Genomic DNA, 22,667 nt, shown 5'->3' with positions numbered 1-22,667 from the left:
TCCACACTCCCAGTACTGCAACACACACACACACACACACAATGAGGGCTATGGAGAGAGCTCAGTCAGTAATGTGGCTGCCTTATAAACATGAGGACACAAGTTGAATATGCACAACTTACACACATAAAACAAATCTATGTGTGCTACCATGTCCTTGGAATCTCAGCACCGGAGAGGCAAATGGACCCCTGGGTCCCTAGCCAGCCAGCCTAACCTACCTGGCAAGTTTCAGGCTAGGGTGAGACCCTGTCTCAAACAATAAACATGGATAGCACCTAAGGAATTATCCTCTGGCCTCCACATGCACATGGGCACCTACACACATATAAATGGACATACGTATAATATCTATGAAATACTTAAATTGTATAATTTTAACATACATGCGTTGCATTTTATCTCTGACTGAAATATTTTACCAGGTTGAACCAACACCCACACTCAAAAGCAAAACAAAACTGAAAGGAAGAGTAGCTGTCAGAAGGGCTCTTAGAGGTCTAAAACTGGCTGGAAACTCACTCTAAACACATTTCATTAAACCAGGCTACAAAGAGATGACAAATCCATCGTTAGATGCTGACCTGGACAATGTATGTGTCTGACTAATTCATATTTTTCTTAAATTTTAGTCAAATCTGGATCTGCTATTTAAATACTTGAGCACTTAAGTAAGATAATACAGTGCCCCCTCCCCCAATACACCCTGAAGTGCCAAAATGCCAACCTTAATCTGCCACTTAATGTCTTCAGCTCAGGAGATCATCAGCATCCTTACTCTTGTGCCTTGGGGCCATTTTTTAAGCAAAAAAGGGTCACAAACACTGTAACAGCAGATAGCAGATAGAATCTGACATCAGAGAGGATGCTGTGTGGCCTTGTGGACAGAGAGCCAGTGCTCCACCGGAGTGGCCGAGACAGTGCTTTGAGGGGTCATCAGCTGCGCAGAAAGTTGTACAATTTCAAGTCGTCATGCTCTGTTCACTCCATAAATTTCCCACTTAATATTTTTAGCCCATGAATGACTGTGGACCGCTCAAGGAAAAGGAGACTAGAAATCCAAAGGAAGATTTCCATGTGGCAATTGCTAAAGCTATGTAAACCGTATCCCACTGTATTAGCATAAACAGCCCGAGAAGCTGGCTAAGCTTTTCTGAATTGTATATTTGCAGGAGAAACCTAAGAATTAACAATATACAAAGTAGCTCTCAATTCTTGCTTGAGGATTTATATGGCTAAGCCTGAAATCTTTAGAAATAACAAGTATCAAGTGACTATCATATTCAATAAACATGAAGGCTACAGAACATAAATAACTCTGAGAATATATTTAGATTTAGCCATGAGTAATTGCTCTGAAGCCAACCAGGGAACAATACACACAAATAAATAAACCTAACACTTGAGCTTTGCAGACTCAATAAGCACTTAGGTGCAATGATAGTACTTTCGAGAAGCTGTGTTTTTAACTCTAGCTTAAAAGGAGGGGAAACCTAAAAAGCACATTCTTTTTTTTTTTTAAACAGAGAAAAACATTCACCAAGAAATGAAAATGGACAGTATATACTAGACCTGAATACTGCTGGCTAACCCACAAAAACTTGATTTACAGATAGTTCATTCAACTTGATGTCCATAGACAACTAATTTCAACAAGCCGCAAGCGCAACCCGCTTTGATTTATTGTTTTGGATTGAACCCAGGACCTCATGCATGCCGAGCACTCTCAGTACCACTGAGCTACATTCTAAGCTACAGTAAAAATTTAAAGGACCACACTGATGAGCTGTTGCTATGCGGGGGGGGGGGGGGGGGGGGGCAAGGAAATTAATTTCTTTCTTTCTTTCTTTCTTTCTTTCTTTCTTTCTTTCTTTCTTTCTGTTTTGTTTGTTTGTTTCCTGGTTTATGGAAGATTTTGTTGGGTCAAGATCAGGCTGATGTTAGTGAAGGGTGTCCTCTGCTGGGCAAAGTCTGACGTTACAGCATCACAAGATGAAGCTGCTTGGTCAGAGGAAAGATACCTTTGCCGGAGCCACATATCAGACTACCTGAAACCAAACTCCATGGAGAGAGTTCTGCACACTCATATTTTTTAGACAGTGCCAGTTGGTGGCAAACACTAGCAGAATATTGTTGTACTTTTACTACCACAAGAAATGAAGAGTTTCTCACATAAGGAAGACCTGAGAAGCTGTGTGAGGTTTTATTTTTCCTGAATAGAAAACAAACAAACCAGGTGTGTATAGACAGTCAGGGTTATTTAGCTCCATTTACCTTGGGCTTCTCCTCTAGGATCTGCTGGCGGATCTCCTTGTGTTTCTCCACAAGCTTTTCTTGTCTTTTACTTTGTGCTTCCTCTAACTATAAGAAAGTTACCAGAAGAAAAGCGTCATATTAGAAAACTAGCAAAAAACAAAACAAAGAAAAAACCAATAAAACCTTCATGCATGCTACAAGAAGCAAACAAAACAACAACAATTAAAAAAAACAAAGTTTTCCAAGTCTATGGTATCAATTATTTGGTCTTTTGGTAAAGACTTGCCCTCTGAAGCTAGGTAAGGGGAACCCAGGGCAGAGCAGTTTGGTGACAGATAGACAGATGTTGTTGTAAATGTCTGAAAATTTCCACAACACAAAATTTCTAAAAGCTTAAGGACAGATCTAGACATGGATGTCACCTTTATCACAGGTAACAATGAAAGACCTTTTGGGAATGCCCTTTCGTGTCACTTTTTTTGGGGTTCCCATTGGGTAGTGACTCCTCCCCATCTGTTTTTATAGTTCTTTTATTTAGGTCTTTTATATGTATGAGTCTCAATAGCCAGAGCATTGCGCTTTTAGGGGCTATTACAAAACAGCTGGATGCTGGTGACAAATAGACAAAGAGGCACAGCTCTCCTCTCCATAGTTCACAACGAGCCTGGCGACTGTTCTTGTGGCATTTACAAAGGAGACAGGGTGAACAGACGTACCCTCTTGATGTACTGCACCACCTCCTGGATGTACGACCGGATCATCTCTGTCTTCTCCCTAAATTGAAATGAGCCAGAGATCATTAAAGCAACCCTCCTGGAACTTTTATGATTTTCCTGTCATTGTATAGCTGTTGAAAGAAAGTTATAAGTGGGGGTGGGTGGTGCTGTGTCTCCCCAGGCATAGGCCCTGTTTTCTTAGGTGCTCACTTTCCTTTTTTTTTTTTTTAATGAATGTCCTGGAGTGCCCCTGTTTGAGAGCTCACTGTAAAAACCTTACAATGGAAATTGTAGCGGTTTTAATGATAATGGCCCCCATAGGTTCATCCATAGGTTTAGTCACCAGAGAATGAAAATCTTTCATAAGATAAGGAGGATTAGGGGGTGTGGCTTTGTTGGAGGAAGTGTGTCACTGGGAGTGGGCTTTGAGGTTTCAAAAGCTCAAGCTTGGGGGTTTCCCTCTCTGACACCCTCTCCCTCTCCATCTTCCTCCCCCATCACTCCCCTCTCTCTTGCCAACTTGCCAATCAAGACATAGATTTCAGCTGCTGCTCCATCACCTTGAGTGAAGCCACAGTCCTGCTATGATGATAATGGACTAACCCTCTGAAACTGTAAGCAAGCCCCCAATTCTTTCTCTTATAAAAGAGTTGCCTTGGCCTTGGTGTCTCTTCACAGCAGTAGAACAGTTACTAAGGCAGGGATCATGTGGAAGATTAATTAGCAGAGCAGCTTTACGAAGGGGCCTTTGTTTAAGACACTTGTTCTCTGCCAGAGAAGAATAGCAGCTTCACCATTCCAGTTAGGGAGGGGGGTACGTTCCACTCACTCTTCCATCTGGCTTTTGTCTTTGGATTTGGCTTCCGTTATCTTCTCCTGCCTCTTTTTATCCATTTTCTTCTTTAATTCCTTCTTCTCTCTGAAGTTACAATAGGGGAAAAATCAGACAAACCAAATAGCAATCTGTAGTTCACCACATTCAGGTCTATTCAGGCCAAGTGAGAGGGGATGAAGGCTTACTTCTCACAGATCTCCTTGAGCTTCTTGAGCTGGTTGTTCTGACACTCCTCGGCAACATCTGTCAACTTCTGAATAAGCTGGGGAGAGAAAAAAACAGTTTGATGTTTTCTAGGATCACAGATCCAGGTGCCAGTCCCTGTTCTTCCCACCCCAAACACTAGCATGTGGAGTTAGACAGTCTGCAGTGGACACTGACCTGCTGTAAGAGTAACCAGAGTTCAACTCTGGCAACGAGGGCATGGTTTTAAAGGATCACATTATCTGTTTGCAGTTTTGTTTGCTTGTTTGTTTGTTACTAAGAAATCCTTCTGATTTTCTCCTTTAATTGAATTGAATTCACTTAATTTTCATTCCAGTTCCTGTAGCATGGCTCAGTGCAAACTCAACTAACTCTGTGGACCTAGGCTCCTACCTATACTCTGTATATACAGGCTGGGGATATAAAGTAGAGGTAATAAGCTTTAAAGGTATGAGTTGGGCCAAAGGTCTACACCTTTTCTGAACCAATGTTTTCTTGGTTATAAACCAGGTCATTACTACGTTTATCTCTGGTAGGTAGTGTGCCTATATGACATTAATGGAAATTATAATCAGCAGTGTAGAATTCTGTGTTTCTGGCTGTATTTTTTGTTCTTGTTGACTTGCTTTGAGGATGACATCTGTTACCCATCTCAGAAACTGATGTAGTGTCCTTGGCAGGGTGAAGGGAGTAACTTCAGTAGACACAAAGAAGACCAGGAATGCTTTTCTGTGCTCTTGTTGAAGCTTGGGTTGTGTCAGTGCAATAACTGCATTGTTTTACATCCATTTCTTTATCAAACCAAGATTCGAGACAGAAGCAATTATATCTTTGTATTCTTAATTCTCCACATGGCTCTCAACATTTAGTACATGCTCAATGAACACTTGTCAATTACAGGGAAGTAAATTTTTATATCAATCAACCCTCATCCTTTATTCCACATCAAGAGTCTGTGGAACCTGAGGTGGCTTTAGCAACAGACCTAAACCCTTTCACTTTAGCATAAAGTATATGGCATGGACTTTCTTCCAGAGGCCCTACTGTTATTTCCAAGGTGAAGATTTTCTTCCCCAAAATATACAGAGCAAGATGAACTGACTAGCATTACATAAGTAATATCTATCAAGTAACAAGTCAGTCATCCCTCAAGATCCATGGAGGATTGGTCTTGAATTCTCTGGCATTTATCCAAATCCATGGATGCATTATGCTAAATGCTGTAAGACTTGTTGTAATATTCCTATACCCTTCTGTGTACTTTAAATCATTCTTAATGTTTATCATATCTAGAACACTCTAAATGTTGTAAAATAAATTCAGACAGCCTCCATCACCTGGGGAATTCACCTCTGTCTGGTATTGTTCTCGATTGTGGTTTCAGAAGTTGTTTCTAAAAGTCCTTTGAGCTGGGGAATGATGGCACATTTCTTTAATCCCAGCACTTGGGAGACAGAGGCAGGCAAATCTCTGTGAGTTCAAAGCCAGCATGGTCTACAGAGTGAGTTCCAAGACATCCAGGGCTACAAAGAGAAACCTTGTCTTGAATAAACACACACACACACACACACACACACCACACCACATCCCACACTCCCCCAGAGGACTCAGTAGGTAGAACTCTTGCTCTGTTAGCATTAGGATCTGTGTTCTAATATCCAGCACCCATACTAAAAGGCAGGCATGGTCATTCCCATCTGTAACCCCAGCATGATTTCAGAGGCTTAGAGAGATCCATGTTCATTATGATAAACATGAAAGTTGGAACATTTATTGTGAGGTCAGTTAGATCTGAAGAGCTATCAAGGAGAATATGGCCCACAGAATGCCTATTTCATCATTCAGCAGAGACTGCCTCAGCATGGCTGCCACAGTTGAGGAAATCGTGCTTCAATTGGTGTCATTTATCAGATTGTTCAGTGTAGTAATAAGGAGCGGCGGCAGGGCTGCGTCCCCCAACACCCCAGCCGCCTGCCCGGCTAGTTTATGCCCCGAAATAATTACACGGAAACTGTATTCTTTTAAACACTGCTTTGGCCCATTCCTATCTAGCCTCTTCTAGGCTAATTCTCATATATTAATTTAGCCCATTTCTAATCATCTGTGTAGCGCCCCTAGGTGCGCTTACCGGGAAGATTCTAGCCTAAGTCCATCCTGGGTCGGAGCTTCATAGCGTGCGTCTTCCCTGGAGCAGGTAGCATGGCAGACGTCTGCTCCCGAGAGGAGAGCTGTGGAGTCTGACTTCACTTCCTCTTCCTCCCGGCGTTCTGTTCTGTTTACTCCACCCACCTAAGGGTGGGCCTATCAAATGGGCCTAGCAGTTTCTTTATTGCTTAGCCAATGAAATCAACAGATTGATATATGACACTCCCACATCAGTTCAGATGTAAAATACTGTTTTCCCCCTAGGGATTCATGCAAAGTATCTGCATTGCAGTATGTAATCTCATGTGATATGTATATGTAATCTCATGATTACATCTCAAACTTATGGGCACATATATCCATGGATGGTCAGGAAGATGACTTCTCAATAAGCTGTATAATTTTGATATATAGGAAATATACTAGAATATGCTTCATAACTAAGTCTATTGTCCCATGAGGACTTTAAATTACTTAAAAGCCTGCATTGTTCCTTTTACTCAGACTAATGCAGGCAAACAATTTCTCCTCTGTCTGAGACAAGCTACACACAATTAGCTCATTTTCACCTCAGAGCAAGTTCAAACTAGACTGAATGTTTCTGTAATGTATCATAAGTTAAAAACTTCACAAAGGTGTACAAAGTCAGAGTTGAAAATGTCTAACCAAGGTTATTAACACAAAGCAATCTAAAAAAAAATCATGTCAATCCTTTGTTTACTAAGTCTGGCTGATAAAAACCTGTGTCTCACAGCTTGTCTCACCTGGCTCTGTGCCCCCAACCTTTGATCACAGCCTCACACCAGAAACCTTGAAAGCTTTCATTGTCATGGTAAATGGCTCAGCTCCTCATCATTTGGACAAGGAATATAGTATAACCAATGAGATGCAGTTCTTGCAACTTTTTCCCCCATTGCCCCAAACCCCCTGTAAAAAAAAATGTATTTAAGCTAGGTAAACAGAGAAGCAAGGAAGAATTGAAACAAGGGAGAACTAGAAAGGATTTGAACTTAAAAGAAAATCAGAGGACAAAACAATCAGGACCAGAACAGCACATATGAGAGTTTATTCCATACCCCTTAGATAAAAAACCCTCAAGCTCAGTTTCGCTTTGCTGTGGACTTCTTCCTCAAACCCTGCAGGTGGCCTTGAAAAGCTGGACTTTCAGGCTACATTACGTCAACATCTGCTTACATTTTCTGTTTCTTCCTACCTATTATCCTCACCCTTAGCACTTTGGCAATCAGCCAACAAAGTCACAGAACTAGAGATGCCTGCGCTTTCCATCTACTCAGTTCTAACATTTACTTTAATTTGGGTAAAGTTCTTAAACATGGCTATACCAATGTCCCCCAAAATTCCCCCGACTTTCTGTCCTCAGATCCTGTGAACTTGGTTTTTGTTGTTCCCAATTCTTATTCCCACTTCATCAGCTTCCACTGTGTGGGAAACTATTCATTTCAGTCCAAACTCAACAAGTATTGATCAAGCATCTACTTATAGTCCTGGCACCGCTCTAGAAGTCTGGCTCATGACTCCTCTGAATTGATCTTGCTATCATGTGTCCTATGATCAGCAGCTACTGCAGGGCAAGGACGCACATTAGAAATGAAAACTCACAGGCCCTCCCCTAGACCAATAATTCAGGCTCTGCACTTCCTCAAGATTCTCAGGACAAAATGTGCACCTTGGAATTTGAGAAGCCTTGTCTAGATTATTGAGGAAGATGGTGACACCGTTAAAGAAGTCATTTCAGTTTGTCTGGCCTCTATCTCAAGGTCTTTGGAACTTTGTGTTCTCTTCTTTATCCCAAATTCAATGTCCTCATCTCTGTTAACCAGGGCGGTTTGGAAAGCACTGGGAAAATACACACAATTCCTAACAGACCATATACCATATCATAGGTCCTTAATTTGGTTTGTCTTTTTTGCCCAAATTACATCTTTTTTTATTTCCCCTCATGTCTTCTCTACCTGTGGGCAGATTTGAGGTTCACCCCATGTTCATCTGTGAAATGTCCTGTCTGCATGGGATAAACTCCCTCTGTGCAAAAACACATTTCTATCTACCCTCCCTGAACTCTTGCTCTTTTACTCGCCTTTTGTTCTTTTTCTAAATTGGATAAGAGCATCCATATGATGCTTCATACCTTTATTCCCAGCCATTTGAAGACATAGAATCAGTCATTCAAGGCCAGCCTGGCTTTGTGAGGCTTTGGCTCACCAAACAAAATACAAGGCAAACAAATAAACAAAACAAATCAAGAAAGACAAGTGATTCCCACGCTGCAGTGGCTCCCTTCTCACCTCCTTCAACCTTAACACCACTTGTGGGTTTTTTTTGTTTGTTTGTTTGTTTTGTCAACTTGACATCAGCTGGAGTCACCTGGGAAAAAGGAATCCCAATTGAGGAAATGCCTCCGTCAGATCGGTCTGTAGGCAAGTGTGTAGGGTATTTTCTTGATTAATTATTGATGTGAGAGGGTCCAGCCCACTGTGGGAAGTGCTGCCCCTGCTCAGTGAAAACTGAGCAAGCAAGTAAAGAGCATTCTTCCAGGTCTCTCCTTCAGTTCCTGCTGCCAGGTTCCTGCTCTGAGTTCTTGCCCTGGCTTCCCTCAATGGACCATGACTTGGGACATGGAAGTCAAAGAAATACGTCCTTTCTTTCTCCAGTTTCCTTTTTTTTTTCTTAAATCACAGCAATAGAAAGCAAGTTAAAACACTGCCTCAATTCTGCTTCAAATACTGGAATTTATCTCATCTTTCATTAAGATTTTAGGAACCTTCTTTGTTGCTGAACTTATGGCTCGTTTCTCAGAATTTTAATTATTTCACAGATTCCTAAATTTTCCTGGTTCACAGAACCTTTAGAAACTCAGTGATGTTTTGTTCCAATGATACCTTTAGGGAAAAGAAACCAAAAAACAAACAAACAAAAACAAAACAAACCAAAAAGAACAATTGCTATAAGGTCCAAACAACTTAATGCTAGTAATTTGCATAAGATTCCTAGCAGATGTTCCTGTTTCTATAAAAAATAAAAAAGCTATCTCAAAATGTCTCTGTGAGTTTGGTATTGGGCCTTGGGATACATTTTGGGAATAATTACTTTAAACTTCATTGAACTGGCAACTCCTCTCACACAGAAATCTCACCTTCATTTTCAACAGGAATTACCACAGCTATTCCTCTTTCAGCTTTCTTAGGGGCTTCAGTTCAGTGAACTGATCAACCTTAGCTGTGAGTGCTTCTGCCTCCCCACCTCAGCATCTGCAGAAGCAAGCTGAGACTTCCTCTCTTCTCGGAGACAAGGCTTCCCCTTTGGATCAGGCACTGTTATTCAGCTCAGAAGTGCACAAGGCCTTTCCTATCCTCTTGGGTACTTTCAACACCCACCAAATCATAGACATCTGGGAATCCCTCTGCATCACACAGCTTTCCGCTAACAAGAATCCTTTTTGCATACGTCTGCAAACTGCACTCTCTACCTTGCAAGCACTTCTTCCATAACTGTAGTCTCTCTTTGGCTTTTCTACTCCAGCCCAGATATTTTTCCTTTTTAAATGTCTCCAAGACTTGACTGGACCTGTCCCCAGATATATTTTTCCACTCGTAGTTTGTCCCCAGACCTGTCTGCATAGACTTTTGTGCACACCATTTTATTAAATATTATTTTACCCTTTTCCCATGTGAACAAGAAAGCACAAATAAGCATCACTCCCGGGATTGTAGAGCTGCCTTGGATTATATTGCTCTGCCTCAACCATTCTTATTTCTATTTGCAGTTTGTCTAATTAAGTTCCAGGTAGCAGCGTGAGCACTGTCTGTCACAACTTTGTTAGCAGTGCCTGGAAATGGGATGATATATATGCATGCACAGTGGGTCTCTTTCTCACTTCATTGAGTAGGCTTGGGCCCATCTGTGCCTTCTCATCCAGCACTGTTTCTCTCAGAAGCACTTACTTTGCTTTCTGACTCATGTTTGGCTCCCGTGGGAACTGGTCTATACTTCAGCCTCCATCCTTTGGCCAAAGTAATTAATCCAGAAGATCATGGATCTAATCATAACATATGGGACTTCACTAAGGTAGCAAGGCTGGCCGATCATATGACCCTAGCAGACCTTTTTCCTAAGATTTGTCTACAGGTCTATGGAGAAATAAATGAAAACCATGTCTTGTCCACCATTTTGAATAAAAATGATACTAAGACTAGCCGGAAACAACAGAGAAGGGGGGGGGGCAGGAGTGGGAACGATCACATGAGGACTACAGGCAGTACAATAGGTTGTTTCTGGATGGATCTCTGTCAACTCCCTTCTTATATATGCAAAATACATTTACATGATTTAGCCTCTTCATTTTTTTCTACTATATATTATTACTCAAGTTAGTCTGCTGTAAGTTTCTATTTCTTACAATCTGGAGAAACCTGACAAAAACAAACGACAGCAAAAAGCCCTACCAATGTATACACTGCTACCAATATAAGGTGAAGGAACTTGAGTTTTGGTGCAAAGTTTTCATTGCGTGAGATGTGGACGCATGACCTTGAGAAGTGGTTTTCATAGTAACAGAAGCACATTTTAAAAGCTCACTTTTGAAGCACTAACCTAGGGGCAGAGGACATTAACTTTTTGAGTTAAGTGTGTATTAGCTACAAGCCTCACCAGGAATGGACAATTATAGATAGCAATGGAACAAAGATTTAGAGTTCTACAGAATGAACCTAGAGTGCAGAGGGTAATCTGGAATTCTGCAAATAATATTTAATTTTAACTTTGGATTAATTTTTTTCCTTAAAGTAATACACATCTTTTTTAGTTAGTTTGTTTGTTTACTATTCATGAAAGTCTCCTGGATAAACATCTAAACCATTTAAAGAATCAAAAAACAAAAACCAAACCACACAAAAATAAAGTAAAGCCCTAGAGAATAGAATTTCACGCTTATTTTCAACTCTGAACTAAATTTGAATTTGTTTAGTCACTGGAGGAAGAGAAAATTTTTTCCACAGAAGAAAATAATTCCCTGGTGCTAAATCAAAGAGGATAAAAGATGTGTGGACAGAAATGATCATATTTATAGTCTCTCTGAGAGAGATGGCTTTGGGAAATAGAAAAACATCCAGCGTCAACATTAAGCATGTTCCCTTCCTCTTTCACTAACTCCCTGAGAAGTATTGTCTCTTTCATCAGTTCCTCCTGAGTGTCAAATCCCTTCAAGTCAAAGCCCTCTAATCAAATCCCCTCTAGTCAAAGCCCCACTAGTCAAGGCCCCTCTAGTGAGTTTTCACTGTGAACTGCTCAACTTCTACAAAGAAGAAATTTACAATGTGTGTTAATTATTTAGTGATCCAATGACCAAACACAACATGACAATTTAAAGACATGGTAGATATTTACTCTGGGGAGTAGTGTCCCGTGAAGTTGAGAAATCTTCATTTCTGCATTCAGCAGTTCCTTGTTGAACATCTATGGCATCACATACGGTCTGACTTTGAGCAAAGCCCTGTCCTCAGAGAGCTGACTTTCTCTATAATTTTGTTCTCTTCTCAGAGAAGGAAAATTTAGATGAAAAGGTAGCCATCTTGATTATTCTTTAACATAGTCTTTCATACCTACGCAATCACTTATTTTTATTTTCCATAACTGAAGTCAATTTATACCTACTTGCTTGGGTATAAATGTTTTGGTGTTGTTTATTGCAGTTCTCAGAAGCAAAACCAGGTACTCACACATAACAAGCAAGTGGTCTACCACCGAACCAGACCTAGACCCTCAGTTTGAACTTTAAAATATCTACATGATCCTTAGATTAAGTTTCTGTTATTCAGAAAGAAATAAAATTGAAAATCTGGCCAACACTTACATTCACTGTAAAGAATTTCCTTCGACAAACTCCCAGCATTTTAAATTGTTCTTTGCTCTGAAATTATGCCATAGTAAGAGCCTTCTTTCAGCTTCTGTTACCCTTCTGTGAGGTTTTAAGTTACAACCCTTGGAAACTATTTACAAACCAGTAAGTTGGATGCAAAGAGCTGTAGTATTTTACAGCCTAAGTGACACATGATGGATTGTATCACTGCAGCTCTTTGGGCTTTATGATTTGAAAGCCTCAGTGGCCACTTACTTCAGAATAAATTAAATAAATACTAGTTGCTTAAATAGCCATCATTGCACCTAAAGGTTTTCCGATAATTAGCAATGTGAGTCTGATGAGAGGAGATGACATTTGTCTTGTATGTAACTTGCTCATGAATCATGGGCTCTATGGTCCATTTGGATGACAGGCCCAGAAGAGTTGCCCCATGGAGATAAACATCACATCCATCATTCCTTTTCTAAATGCGAAACATATCATTTCAGCCTTCTTCATTTGCCAGATGAAATGCAATAATTCCTGCAATTCTAGGCTGCTTGCATTCTATGGAATTTTCCTGACACCAGAATGTCTTCCTCCTCAAGCTGCTTTATGTCGACACAAACAAAGCTATTCCCTGATTTGCCTTTGGGTTTTGTTGTTCATTGTCATTTTCTTTAATGTTTCCTAAATAGTCATTAGCATCATTTAAAATACATTAAGACGAGACAATATACAATGTGCATGAAGAAGAAGAAAAGCCAAGGTTGAAAAATCTGTTGCTTTAAACTAAACATTGTAATTATTATTTTAATATCTCTGGGAGGTGAGTCATTCCTACATTCTATGATATAAGAGAAACTAGAGAAACTAACATCCTAGTCAAAGGAGACTTTCTAAGAATTCTTCTATAATCCTCTTGTTTTCAAAGCAGTGATACAGACAGCAAGAGATAAAACAGTTTTATCAAAGGGTACATATGTAAAGTCATAAGCCATTTCTCCTTTCCTCGATCCTGCACAAATTATCTTTGGTAAAGAACTATCGCCATATTCTAGACACTTGGTTAAATTTCCATGGATTGTTCTATTAAATCTAACACACCAACTCTGAGAGATGTGCCCACATTGTGCAAATCTAAAATTATCTCTGATTCTATGCCTTTTTGATGTGGGATTTCCCTCTGCATGCTGTGAATACCATTGGTTAATAAAGAAACTGCTTTGAGCCTATAGCAGAGCAGGGCAGAACAGAGCTAGGCAGGGAAAACTAAACTGAATGCTGGGAAAAAGAAGGCAGAGTCAGAGAGAAGCCATGTAGCCCCACCAGAGACAGATGCTGGAAGTTTACCCAGTGACTCACAGCCATGCACAATACACAGATTAATAAAAATGGGTTAAATTAATATTTAAGAATTAGCCAATAAGAAGCTAGAGCTAATGGGCCAAGCAGTGATTTAATTTATATATTTTCTGTGCGGTTATTTTGGGAACCTGTGCAGCTAGGGAAACGAACAAGTGGCCGTTCCTACAACAGCTTTTCCTGCATTCACACTTTGCACTGTGATTTACACCTGCTCAAAACAAAATCGATTCCATTTCTCTAACTTTTGTCAAGTTATATGGCTTGACTTAACCAACGCAACAAAAAAGAAGTTAAGAACACTTGAGAGACTTTCCATAGAGGTTAGGTAGCTAGTTAAGACCCAGGGGGATGGGGAGCCCTTTGAAAGAAGGGTAAATAGTGAATATAAAGAGATAAAGAGGAAACTAAAATAGAAGGATTAAATGAGGAGGGAAATGGAAGAGCAGGGTAGAAGAGGGAATATGGGGAGAGACAACTAACATTAAAAGCCATATGGACACCTATTACTCTAGAAGCTTCTTAAAATACAAACACACACACACACACACACACACACACACACACACACACACGGAATTTAAATGGAGATACCATATAATGAGGGAAACAATACCCTAACTAGACAACTATACATCTTATACCACCAAGTCAAACCCCCTGTACCAGAAATGAGTTACATCTTGTTGAGTCATTGGCCAAAGGGATCTCATAAACCCTACTCCCAAACATCACAGGCTATATAAAGGCTGTTGGTTACTCTCCATAACCTGATAGTAAGGCCCTATTACTGAAGACACAACTTACTTACATCATTGACCATGGAAAAACTGAGATGCTGCCAAATTAGAAGCTTTATTCTTACTGATTAGCATTCATAGTACTGGAAGGTACTTGCATGGTGTCAGAGGAGAAAACTAAGCATTGATATCACCCAGCTACAAACCACAGGGTTTGTAGATATACTAGTGGGTTAGTGGTACTAATGTTATGGGAGTAATCAAACACTTTTGATTAGATTTAAGGCCTCTCATGATATGGACCTGACACATAAATTGCTCAAGCCCCTTAGACCTGATAGATTATACACCCTAGATGAAAAGCTACTAGTATCCTGCTAAAAGCATATAGCAAAAATAAAAAGAAATGACTATTAACACTATACGCCTATGGATGAGAACATCACTCAGCCCTCAACCGAGAAGCTTTTTCTTGTAGGAAATAGTCATTAATACAGAGACCCATAACTAAAAATGTGAAGAGAGTGAAAGCCTTTGGACCACCCAGCCCTAAATAAGATGTCTTTGTCAATTCCCTCTCCTTAAGGCTCATGGATCCATGCAAAAGAGGAGGTGGCAAGAGTGTGGGAGCCAGGGTGGTGGATGTCTTCAAGAAACAGTGTCTTCTTGATATAACAGGACTGATACACATATGACATCACAGTCCATGAAGACTGTGACAACATGCACAAGATCTACACAAGTTCAAACAAATAAACAAACAAAAAATCCCAGCACTGAGAAGGGGAACCGGCTACAAATCCCACCTCTAGCCAAGAAGCTATTTGCAGTTGCTGCCTGCTGGGAAAGGGAAAGGGATAGTTTTATGCCCAGGAGTAGTTGGACAAGACAAAATAGACTCCATTTTCTTGTGTGTGTACTTTTTGTTTTGTCTTGGTCTGTTTTTGTCTTCCTGGGTGTTTTGTTTGCTTTGATTTTGCTGTTTGGGAGCTTGGGACAGTTTTGAAAGCAAGTTGTGTGAGAAGGGTAGTGGGTAGGATCTTGAAGGAGTTCGGGGAGGGAAAGAATATGATCAAAATATGTTTATAAATAAATATATATTCTAGTTTTTAAACAGAGGGAAAAAGGGGGGAGCTAATTCAATTAGTACCTCAAGAACCTGGCTAAAATGCATCCTGAGGGACATATGGATTTCCCTGGGAAGGAGAACTAGAAGAGATTTCCTTGGTATACTGGGTGACAGTGGGTATGAGAACTAGAGGTTGGCTCACAACCATCTGTAACGAGCTATGGTTCCCTCTTCTGGCCTGCAGCATACATGCAGACAGAACACTGTATAAGTAATTAATAAATGAAGCAAAAAACATTAAAAATTCTATGTCACAGACTCCTTAAGTGTATTTCATTTATTTTTGTCTTTGGAGTCTATCAAAATATTGTGCTAATGTTATTATTTTTAGTGAACATTTGGTTAGGAGTTTATTGATGTCATGGCTTCTTAATCTCTGAACTATAAAACCTTTAACCCAAGAAATTCTAACCCCAAAGCCATTTTAAGAGATGAAATAACTTCTCTTTAAATTTCCTTATGACACTTTCCCCCAGGGCCTGTTGACTTTTTAATTACACTTGAGTTTTTCCTTTTTAGCCTGGGTAACCCACTCATCAGTCAGATGCACCCCCAAAGATAAAATGGTCACTCTGGTCATCTTTTAGCCAGAGGTTCTATGGCAGGCAGATCAATCTCCAGTCACTACATATGGAACTGAAAAGTCTGGTATTCATGTTGGAAGCAGGGGGATGGAGTGTAAGCTGTGGAAGCCAAATGGCCGTGAACTAAGCCGTGAGCTTCCAAATCTACAGAGGCTTAGCCTTCTTAAGAGAAATCTTCATAAGTGGTTTACTCAGATTTCACCCAAGCTCACAAACACTCTGGTGAGGAGCGGTGAGCATTTTGAGAGGGTTGCTTAACCTATCTAGTACTAACACACAAGAAATGGAGTCACCAAAATCCCAGATCTGTGTTCCCTCCCGAGATACCATCTGTCTTACTCAATACCATATAACCTTCCTTAGATGGAGCCACTCTGCTATTCTTCCAAGACTAGACGAGACACTTTGCATGCCATGTTTTCCATCTAGAAAAACTCTCTTCCATGTGTGTGCCTGGACTTGCCCTTCAGCTCCTGACTCAAATGCTGCCTTATCAGTCAGTCTGCTAGTCTCTTCCTGGCAAGTCTATTTAAAATTTCCAGGTACATTTTTCATGCTTCTCCAACCTTGAACATCTTTTCCCCCAATACTAATATTAGCTTTCTCATCATCTCTTCTTGCTACTTAATAGACTAAACATTTTGCTAATTTATTGTGTTTATGGTCTGTGCCCCCTTGTAGAAGGTTAGCTCCAGAAGGGCTAGGATTGTTGCCATTTTTATCCAGCATTTGTTTGAATTGCTTACTTAGCAAATAGAAATACTAATAACTATTTGCTGAACGAATCCACAAATGGATGAAGTAGATTGTTCCTTTTGAGGAGATAAAAATTATGGCATCGATTATGGTGATGGTTGTTCTTATCTGTGAACGTACAGAAATTGTGAACCTTATGGGTACGTGAGAAAACATTCTTGAAGAACAAAATTCCAGCCATCAATACTAAATATGGGGGTGTCCATACTCCGCATGAGCAATAAGCACAAAGCAATCCCTTCATCATGACATTGGCCTGGAACGTGAGGTAGGAGAGGCATCTACGCAATGGTTAGGGAGCAGGGACTCTACAGGCAGATGGCCAATGATCAAATCACTCATGTACCACCCTCTAGTCAGAACACCTCAGAAAAGTCACCACATAGAATATCTAATGAGTTCGTTTTGGGGACCAAACAAAATAATGATTCTTATAAATGGCTTAGCATAGTATATGGCCCAATAATGAGTGTTCAATACACATCTGTTGTCTTCATTGCTATATTCTAGAGTTTTAGCCATAGTTTATTGGAGAAGATCAGATAGTAGTATAGTAGCTGGAGCTGAAAGAAAGTCATCATTTAGTATTAAAATTAATTTAGACTCTCTTGGGTCTTTTGAGGCAAAATCTTCTTTTTTCTCCCCCCAATACCTTCTCAAGCATTCTTTTACTGTTTTCAATCTTTAAAAAATAATAATTTAAATTTTTATGTGTATTTTTATATATATGTATGTGTCTCATACCGTGTTCATGCAGTGTTAGTGGGTTTCAGAGAAGGCATTGCGTCCCCTGGAACTGGAGTTACAAGCAGTTGTATGATGTGGGTGCAGGGAACAGAATCCAGATCCTCTGGAAGGGCAATCAATGCTCTGAACTGCAGAGGCATCTGACTAGCCTGCCACAGCATCTGTCTTAGTTCAGCAACTCGCCTCAAACTGTGGAGCTTGTTAAAAACACCTCTTTGAACTTCACATTTAAGTTCCAGGTCCTCACAGAAAGGTTCTCAGAACAGAACTCTCATTAACAGCCTATTCTATGGAAGACTGTTGAATAAGGATTTAGAACAAGGCCTTTGTCTGGGTTTTAAACCAGCCCTCCAGAGGATCCTGATCTACGCTTTCAGTTGAGAATAATTGGACAAGAAGAATATGATTTTGAATAGGTAAGTCATGTGATTCTGACTTTTTAATTTTATATTGTCCTGGAGGATCCAGGGTGCAGACAAAGGCATGACATTGAATCACCTATTACACAGCACACGTTCTTTTCTCTTTTATAGTTTAGGTTAGCATATAAAATAAGGGGTTTCATTGTTACATTTTCAAACACATGTATCATTGGGTCTTGTTTATATTTAATCTTCCTCCCTTCCTCCATCCTTCTCCCCCAGCCCTAGCTGGTCCTTTCCTTCCTCCCCAACAGCACCCCTTCTGCTTTCGTGCACATATATGTGTGTGGCTTCTTCACAAATGTAGCTCCTGTCTATGACAGAAACAAGGTATTTTGCCTCTTTCTCTGTTAACCTTCCTTGTTCTCCCTTTCCCTTTCCCCTTTAGAATCCATAGACTGCTTTCATGCATCATTTTTATATTTAAACCTAGATTGGACACATGAGATAGAACATGTGGTATGTCTTTCCGAGTATGGCTGATTTAATCTAACATGATTGCCTCCACCACTTTCCTGCATGTGAAATAACTTAATTCTTCTCTATGGCCTAGGACCACTGTGTGTATTTACCACATTTTTCTATCTGTTCATTTTCTGATGGATACCTTGGCTACTTCCCATCAAGTGTTGTAAATGTGAAAATTGATGTGGGATGTCCTTCTGTATAAATGCTGCTTTTATTGGTTGATGAATAAAGATGCTTTGGACAATGACTTAGCAGAGTAAAGCCAGGTGGGAAATCTGAACACATACACACACACACACACACACGGGGGGGGGGGGGCAGAGTCAAGGAGACTCATGTAGCTGCAAAAGGAGAAAGATTCCAGAACATTACCCATAAACCACAGCCTCGTGGCAATAATAGATTAATAGAAATGGGCTAATTTAAGATGTAAGAACTAGCTAGTAGTACACCTAATACATTGGCCAAACAATGTAGTAACTAATATAGTTTCTGTGTGATTATTTGGTCTGGGTGGCCAGGAAACAAACGCAAGTCTCAGTTTACAGGCAATGATAAATACGAATGTAAAGTGTCTCTGAGATACGTTGACCTAAGATTCCTTTGGGCATCTGAGTCTAATCCTAATTTTAGTGTGCTGAGAGTGTCTATGTGCATAGTGGCTGCACTGGTTTACCTTCCCAGCAACGGTGCATGCACACTTGTCTTTCCCCATATCCTTACTGGTTTTTGTCTCCATGACGCTAGCCATTCTGACCTGGGGGAAATGGAATCTCAAAGTAGTTTTAATTAGCCTTTCCCTGACTGCTAAAGATGCTGACCATTTTAAAAAAAATTATTGGTCATTTATATTTCCTTTTTTGAAAACTGTCCATTCAATTCATTTGCCCATTCATTGATTAGATGGCTTGTTTTTATAGTGTTTAAGCTGTACAGTTCTTTATAGATTCAAATTTGCTGTTCGACGTATAATTAGCAAAGATTTTCTTCCTTCCATAGGCCGTCTCTTCATATACAGTGAATTTTCTTATGCGTACAGACCCATAACACAGAGATGGTAATTCTATGAAACCATTTCCTCAACAAACTACTCATTTCAGCCAAGGGTATTTATTTCTTTTGTTTTTGGCATTCGCTTGTTTCCAAGGCTAGTATTTTATTACTAAATTAACTTCGTGTGTCTGTGTGTGACTAAATGTTAGATGTCCCTATTATTTATTAAAGCATCAAGAATTTCAGGCCGGGCGATGGTGGCGCACGCCTTTAATCCCAGCACTTGGGAGGCAGAGGCAGGAGGATCTTTGTGAGTTCGAGACCAGCCTGGTCTACAAGAGCTAGTTCCAGGACAGACTCCAAAACCACAGAGAAACCCTGTCTCAAAAAAACCAAAAAAAAAAAAAAAAACCAAAAAAAAAAAGAATTTCACAATTCACGAGAAAATATTTTGGCAGACACACGGTATCACTAAAGAAGAGTGCTTTCACAGGTAGCCTGAGGCTTTGCTGGGAGAACAGGACATTGGGCAGCGTACGGTGCAGTTTTGTTGGGTTTGTTCTTGACAAGCTCCGTGATGGAGAAGCAGAAGTAAAAATTTTCTTGCAGCACACGCTTCATTTTTGAAAGAATTTTTCCTTTTACTTCCTTGTGCTATCCCAAAGATCCCCTTCTTATTCCCCTGTGTTATCCCAAAGATGCCCTGGAACTAAGATAACCTGACATCCCAAAATAAGCCACGAAAGGGCAAAAGCAAACAGAACTCCACGGATGGAACAGCAGAACGTATCAAGCCTGCATGGGGGCGCTAGTGTAGCGGGCACTGGGCAGACTCTGCTCTCTCCACGCTGGCGTGAATTCACTTCTGCACGGTGCCCTTTGAGTCATCCGAGAGCCGCCAACACTTGCTCCTCCAAAGAGCCCTGCGACTGCACACGCGCAACCCGCGCTCCTCCGCTTACCAGCTTAATGTGCTCTCGCTTCTGGTACTTCTCGCTGTAATACTGTTCTTGCCGGAGGTTGAGCAGCTGCTGTTGCTGCTTGTCCTTCAAGTCTATTAACTTCTGGGTCATTTCTGCATCCAGGGCAGCGAGGTCTTGCTCAATGGCTGATGAACCATGGTCAGGGCTGCTGGGTTCAGATCTGCAAAGACACAGAGCGTGGCTCAGGAACAAAGTAGGTGGTAAGAGGTGCTTGGTTGTGAATTGGAGTGCCATTTTAGCTAGACAGTAAGCCTTGGATTCAAAATATTTATTGTGTGTGCATATGTTAATTTAACCAATTAGAGCTCAACAGATGTAAGAGTTGTTTCAGTTTTCTTTGTTAAAGTCCGAGAAATCTGTTGCATAATCCACAGTTTGAGCACATCATAGAACTGATAAAATGCACTTTTTGCTTGCCCAGATTAAATGTGGATTTTTCAATTGAGCCAGACCCCAGTTCAAATGACCTCTATTTCAGGGACCTACTAACCACATGTGTCTCATGGCTCCTCTCTCTCTCTCTCTCTCTCTCTCTCTCTCTCTCTCTCTCTCTCTCTCTCTCCTACCTCCCCCGCCTCTTTGTGTGTGTGTGTGTGTGTGTGTGTGTGTGTGTGTGTGTGTGTGTGTGTGTACAGGAGGCATGGAGGTTCCTGTGCTCACAGGTCAGCACTAGGGGGAACCTGGAACATTAAATATGTATGCTTGTTCCTTCAAAGAAACTTTTTCCCAGAAGGCTGGATGCAGATGTGGTTAATAGCCTGGTGACCTTTGTGCTACTTGTGTGGCTGAGACCACACCAGATGCTCCCCCAGACCCCTATCGTAAGCTTGTTTTGCTAGGCCAATCTCTTAATTCATCTTTATGGAATTTGCCACATGTACTTTACAGAGTTTTGGCGAAATCACATTCAATCTTTAGTTGGTTTATTTTGTGCTTTATTGTGCACACAGGGCTGGGTCAATTATCAACAGAAACGTTTTCACCAAATTGTGCTTTGCTTAAATATGCCTTAAATAAACTATTTGTGGTCATGAAGATTGAACCAATGCTGCTACTCAGTCATGTTGAACTGAACTACTTTCTTGCCTCCTGTGGATCATTACTCTGTTGGCCATGGTGGTCATACAGACCCTGCTTGTGTGTGTGTGTGTGTGTGTGTGTGTGTGTGTGTGTGTGTGTGTGTGTGTGATTCAAGCAGAGTAGAAGGTTGTGGAAGCCCTGTCTGGATTCCTCTATATGCCAGCATCTTCAGACACCATGGGCTGCAGAGGTGGATCCGTATACATGTAATGTTATTTTGATACGCTATTGGGAATTTGCAGAATATGATGTAAAAGCAAATAAACAAATGAATATGTGCATCATTCAGTTGGAGTTCTCAGGAGATATTTTAGGGCAAACTTCACCTTCATTGGCTGTGTGGTTACAGGTAAATGCTACTGATTTAGCCTTTAGGTTCCCCTTCAAAGAGTATCAAATTTCATTTGCAAAGAGCGTCAAATTTCTCCTGATTTTTTTTCTACATCTGTTCTACCTCTAAGGAAAGGTGATTTTGTTACTTTTTAAAAATCAAGTATTACATTTTGATTGTGTTTTCAAGGTGAGCACATGTTACATTATATGTCACAATATGCCGCGGAAGCCACAGCTTGCCTTTCTTGACAGTCTGGTGGCAAAGAAGTCGTCCTCAGACGACTGTATGAGGAAGGATGCAGCCCAGTCCATGGTGCTCTCAGCCCAGGGACAGGAGGCTTACACACTCACAGCACAGCCTACTGTGTTCTCAGCCTATAGACAGTCAGCTTGCACACTCATAATACAATCCACTGTGCTCTCAGTCCATGGACAGGCAGCTCACACACTCACGGTACAGCCCACTGTGTTCTCAGTCCATGGACAGGCAGCTTACACACTCACAGTACAGCCCACTGTGTTCTCCGTCCATGGACAGGCAGCTTACACACTCACAGCACAGCCCACTGTGTTCTCAGCCTATAGACAGTCAGCTTGCACACTCATAATACAATCCACTGTGCTCTCAGTCCATGGACAGGCAGCTCACACACTCACACGGCCCACTGTGTTCTCAGATCATGGATAAGTGTCTTACACACTCACGGTACAGCCCACTGTGTTCTCAGTCCATGGACAGGCAGCTTACACACTCACACGGCCCACTGTTTTCTCAGATCATGGATAAGTGTCTTACACACTCACGGTACAGCCCACTGTGTTCTCAGTCCATGGACAGGCAGCTTACACACTCACACGGCCCACTGTGTTCTCAGATCATGGATAAGTGTCTTACACACTCACGGTACAGCCCACTGTGTTCTCAGTCCATGGACAGGCAGCTTACACACTCACACAGTACAGCCCACTGTGTTCTCAGTCCATGGACAGGCAGCTTACACACTCACACGGCCCACTGTGTTCTCAGATCATGGATAAGTGTCTTACACACTCA

The 22,667-nt window shown here is 40.9% G+C and overlaps 1 protein-coding gene across 2 annotated transcripts in view; it reads right to left on the bottom strand.

The window, feature by feature from the left end:
- Positions 1–22,667, bottom strand: part of Plcb1 (phospholipase C beta 1) — a 678,563-nt gene that overhangs the window by 82,143 nt on the left and 573,753 nt on the right. For both annotated transcript variants that reach the window (XM_075962281.1, XM_075962280.1), the window contains exons 27-31: positions 20,180–20,360; positions 3,993–4,069; positions 3,802–3,891; positions 2,973–3,030; positions 2,275–2,361 (exon numbers count right to left, since the gene is read on the bottom strand). In XM_075962281.1, coding sequence (XP_075818396.1) covers positions 2,275–2,361; positions 2,973–3,030; positions 3,802–3,891; positions 3,993–4,069; positions 20,180–20,360 — 493 coding nt within the window. The remainder of the gene's footprint in view (positions 1–2,274; positions 2,362–2,972; positions 3,031–3,801; positions 3,892–3,992; positions 4,070–20,179; positions 20,361–22,667) is intronic.

Source organism: Microtus pennsylvanicus, chromosome 2, assembly GCF_037038515.1.
Source record: "Microtus pennsylvanicus isolate mMicPen1 chromosome 2, mMicPen1.hap1, whole genome shotgun sequence".
In the NCBI taxonomy this organism is placed as follows: domain Eukaryota; kingdom Metazoa; phylum Chordata; class Mammalia; order Rodentia; family Cricetidae; genus Microtus; species Microtus pennsylvanicus.
Note: the sequence above shows the minus strand (reverse complement) of the source record. Positions and strands in the feature narration are given on the sequence as shown.